Source organism: Gavialis gangeticus, unplaced genomic scaffold (assembly GCF_001723915.1).
Source record: "Gavialis gangeticus isolate Ggan-Ray unplaced genomic scaffold, GavGan_comp1, whole genome shotgun sequence".
Taxonomy (NCBI): Eukaryota; Metazoa; Chordata; order Crocodylia; family Gavialidae; genus Gavialis; species Gavialis gangeticus.
The window spans coordinates 19861038-19865033 of NW_017729004.1; the positions used below are offsets into that span (position 1 = coordinate 19861038).

Sequence of the window (3996 nt, forward strand, 5' to 3'; positions counted from 1 at the left end):
GCCCCCTTCTCCCCCCCCCACCCCCCCCCACACACACTTCTGGTGGAGAGCAACCACATGGTGCTGGAGCAGGACAAGGGAAATGGCTGGGGGTGGGCTGAGCTGTTCAGTCCTGCTGAGGCTCCCCCCTAGGTCCTACTGCCCCTATCTCTGTCAGCTTTGACAGGCTGCTGGGGCAGATAAAAAATTTATACTTAAGTTTCTTAGGGGCTGCACAGGCTGGATCCAGCCTGCAGGCTGTATTTTGCCAGTCCCTTATCTACGGTAACTAATTTATTTTCCATTTCTCTCAGGCATTTCGGCAAGAGATATTTGAGTGTCCTATCTGTATTATGCCACTTCATCATGCTCATCCGCCAGGCATATTTTCTGACAACGGCAATGATCAGTTTGCACGACAGACTGTTCTGCTCTCCTGTTCACACATGTTCCACCATACATGCCTCCAAACATTTGAAGACTTTTCCTTAGGAGAAAGACACATTTGTCCTTTATGCCGCTCTTGTTATCAAAAGAAAATTCTTGAATATTGATACAAACATGTAGAAATCTCAGAATGAATTGCATAATTTAATTGATTTGATGAGGGCCTGTATTACACAAATTTGATCCTTGTCAGAACCAGCATCTTGAGGATATTTTCAGTGGATGCTGATGGTCATAGAAATAAAAGTTAAATAGGCATTTTGGTTTCTGTTCAAATGTACTGCTTCCCCATGATCACTGTCAGCCAACTGCTTTTCCCTTTGATGGTCTTCTACCAAGCTTCTCCCACGGTCTTCAATACCCCTTTTTCTTTTTCCAGAGATCCTCAATATACACTTGCTCCTATGGCTCCTTTCTTCATTTAGAGGGATCTTTCTACAACCCTGCCTGGATTTCCAATTAACTGATGTTGAAAACAGGAAGGTGCATGCTACTGCTGCCACCAATCCTGTTGCTGAAGCTTGTCAGATCCTTCTACTAAGCTAAGGTGCACTTCCCCTTTAGTGAAGTGAAGTCGTATCACAAGATCAACAGTAGGCAAATGGAAAAGCCTAGGAAGTCATTCAAAAGGGGCTGTACTACCAATAACTCATTAAAGACACAAAATGGGTTCAGGAATTTCTTATAGCCTGCACCTCTAGAAAGGAAACCGAAATGCATTTAAAGCCTGTCAGCTGTTACTCTTGATTTCTGGGGAAGGGCTTAAAATCCCTTGATCAGTGTCATAATAAATGATGGCCTGAAACTGAAGGATAGCATGCTCTGTGATACCTTGATCTTTAAGTGACCTCTACTAGAGGATCTCAAAAGTACTTTATAAACATTAAGCCTCCACCCCACTGTGGGGTGGAGGTAAACTTGTGCTATACCTGGGTATTACTGCTATAGCGCCACACCTTTCAGAGTTAAAGTCTGTTTTTAATACAAATGACAAAAGTGTTAATCACAGTTTAACTTTATTGAAAACACATTTTTAAAAAAATGTTGCTACAAAACACACAAAAATGTGACATTTCAAATAAAGAAAAAATCTACTACCACTCCTTTTCATACACCAAAATTCAAGCCATCTAAAAAAAGCAATTGTTTTCGCATAGTTTTGTAACACTGAAAAGTAGCCATAACTGAAAATTGTATACGACACACATTTTCAGATGACCTAAATTTAATTCAAAGAAGGACTTGGTGAGGCAGAGTCACGTCCAGTAAAGGTTTTCATAACTAGTACAGTGAGCACTTTTTCCGTCACATTTGTGGTGGTCCAAGGTAAGTGCCTGCATACCAGACATTTTCAAGTTAACTAAAACTTGTTCTTACAAACCCTTGCCTTACTTTAAACAAATGACTAATTCCACTGAACTCCATGTGACTGCATGTGTGCTTAAAAGTATAGATGCAAAACTTTGTGGAAGTTGAGACCTCAATTAAAAACAGCAGTAGAAAAGCCTGAATATGCCTGAGAAAAATGTCCATTTAATTCCATGGCTGAACCTACACTAGACTTCAAGGTAGCACACACTGGCTATGTCATCTAGCTGCACTTGAGAGTAGATTTTGATGAGAATGATTAGCATCCAATGACAATGTGAAGCCCAGGCATACTCCCACTCAACACTAAGACCTTTCTTAAAAAGCCTAGTGAGGACAAGAGCACTGGAGTTCAAGGATGACTTTTCCTGCTGAGGGAATGTAGAAGTTAGCTCAATTCTCACATATAGGTGAAGGAAAACTTGTATGTGCTATTTTGGTTTGCATATATGCTTTATCAGGTTAAAAATTCAAATCCACAACCCAAAAACAGATTCATTCTTTTCCAAAGGGACAGGAACCATGCCAGGTAAGACTAATTGGCTTGAAATCTTACCTCTAAAACTGTGAAGTGACTGAATTAAACAACCATGTTGCCTACCTGGAGCTTGCCTATTCTGCAGTAAAGAATTCTGTCAAAGCTAAAAATGTAAGAATTGTCAAGAAAAATGACTGGAAACTGGCTATTGAGAAAGATTAATCAATGAATAATGGCTTAGGCCAGTAAGATGCACAAAGTTTAAAAGATCCTACTTGAAGTTTCCTATTTTTTAATTTAGAAGCTTTGCTTCCAAGATACATAGACATTTTTCTCGCAATTTGCAGATTCCCATAACAAAAACAAATATTCTATAACACACATTATAACATAATATATAGATAATTTATGACATTTTCTGCAGCACAATTTTGTTGAAATCAAACACCTATATATTTCAAAGTTGAGGATAACACTTTACCCTGACAGAACAAATGTTATCATACACTATCTGGAGTCACTTATTTTGCATTTTGTTTATTCGTACATTAAATTATAATATATATTGACTGCAAAACCAACAGATGAGAGGTCAGTAACTGGAAAAACGGTAAATACTTACATATATGAAAAGGAAAAAGACAGCCAAAAGAACTCAAAGCCTGGCCCAAAAGAAAATACCATCCAACAGAAGAGTTTTACAGATCTAAATGAAAACTCCATCTTCAAGGTCAACTGAGTATGGAATGGGGTAGAAACGGCTCATATTGCTGGCAGCAGTAGTTCAATGGATGCAGGACATTTCAAAAGTCAACTTGCTTTAACTAATGTGTATGTAGATGCCGTGAAGGTCAGTTTCTATGCTAATTTACCTCCCCTTAGGATGGTTATTCCTTCCTAAAAGCACATTAGTCTTAAACTTTAAACAAAAACCAAAACATGTTAGAGATCGTCTCAGTCGTCTAGATCTAGTCATCAGACTCAGATTGTCTAGATTGTAACATCTATTTGTTATTACAGAGACCCTCTCATTCCCAATCACATAACATCCCTGAGGCAAACAGAGCAGAAACACAGAAACTCACACGGAAACATACAGTAGGTAAGTAATGTACTTTTGTATTGAAGTTTGGCAGCTGAAACAGAAGCGCTGATGTTTAGCCAGCTGCTCACTGACCACAGTTCAAGAATCCCAGTCGGTATCTGCTAGTGACTGTCAGAGGGTGAACAGTCTCCAAGCACATGAAGACACTTGAATTGGACTATGAAGAGTGGGACATGCACAAATAGGGTTGCCAAAGACCTTTTTCCCTCCCCCCCCCCCTTTTTTCACTGGCAATCTGCAAACATTTTTTACTGACACATTTTAGATAATGTAAAGGTAACCCTTCTACCAGGCCCTGGAGGCAGTAACTTGAGGTAGGTTCAAATTTAGGGGTTTAGCACCAACTTCCTGAATCTGGTTCAAGCCCACACCCAGAAACATGGGAAAATAAATTTTAATTGTGTTTTAAACTGAACAAGCCTCCCCACTTGTAAGCGATGTTCAACTGAAACAGGGCTTCTTACTATAGGGGGTGAAGGGATAAACATAGCCTCAGAGAAAATCTTAATTTAACATAAAGTGAAACCCAAACACTTGCATCCAGCCTCATTCAAATGATGGATCTTCGATCAAGCTCATGGTTTCTTACTGGGGGGGGGGGGGGGGGGGGTTGGTTTGG

At 39.7% G+C, this 3996-nt stretch overlaps 1 protein-coding gene and 1 long non-coding RNA gene across 2 annotated transcripts in view; both read left to right on the forward strand.

Moving 5' to 3' along the window:
- RNF32 (ring finger protein 32) overlaps positions 1-684 on the forward strand; it is a 72304-nt gene extending 71620 nt beyond the window's left edge. The window contains exon 9 of the mRNA XM_019508155.1: positions 294-684. Within this exon, the coding sequence (XP_019363700.1) occupies positions 294-533 (240 nt within the window). The 3' untranslated portion in view covers positions 534-684. The remainder of the gene's footprint in view (positions 1-293) is intronic.
- Positions 685-2952: 2268 nt separating this feature from the next.
- Positions 2953-3871, forward strand: LOC109291239. Its single transcript, XR_002095783.1, has 2 exons — positions 2953-3232; positions 3267-3871. It is a non-coding gene; the product is annotated as an uncharacterized LOC109291239 (long non-coding RNA).
- The last annotated feature ends 125 nt before the right edge of the window (positions 3872-3996 follow it).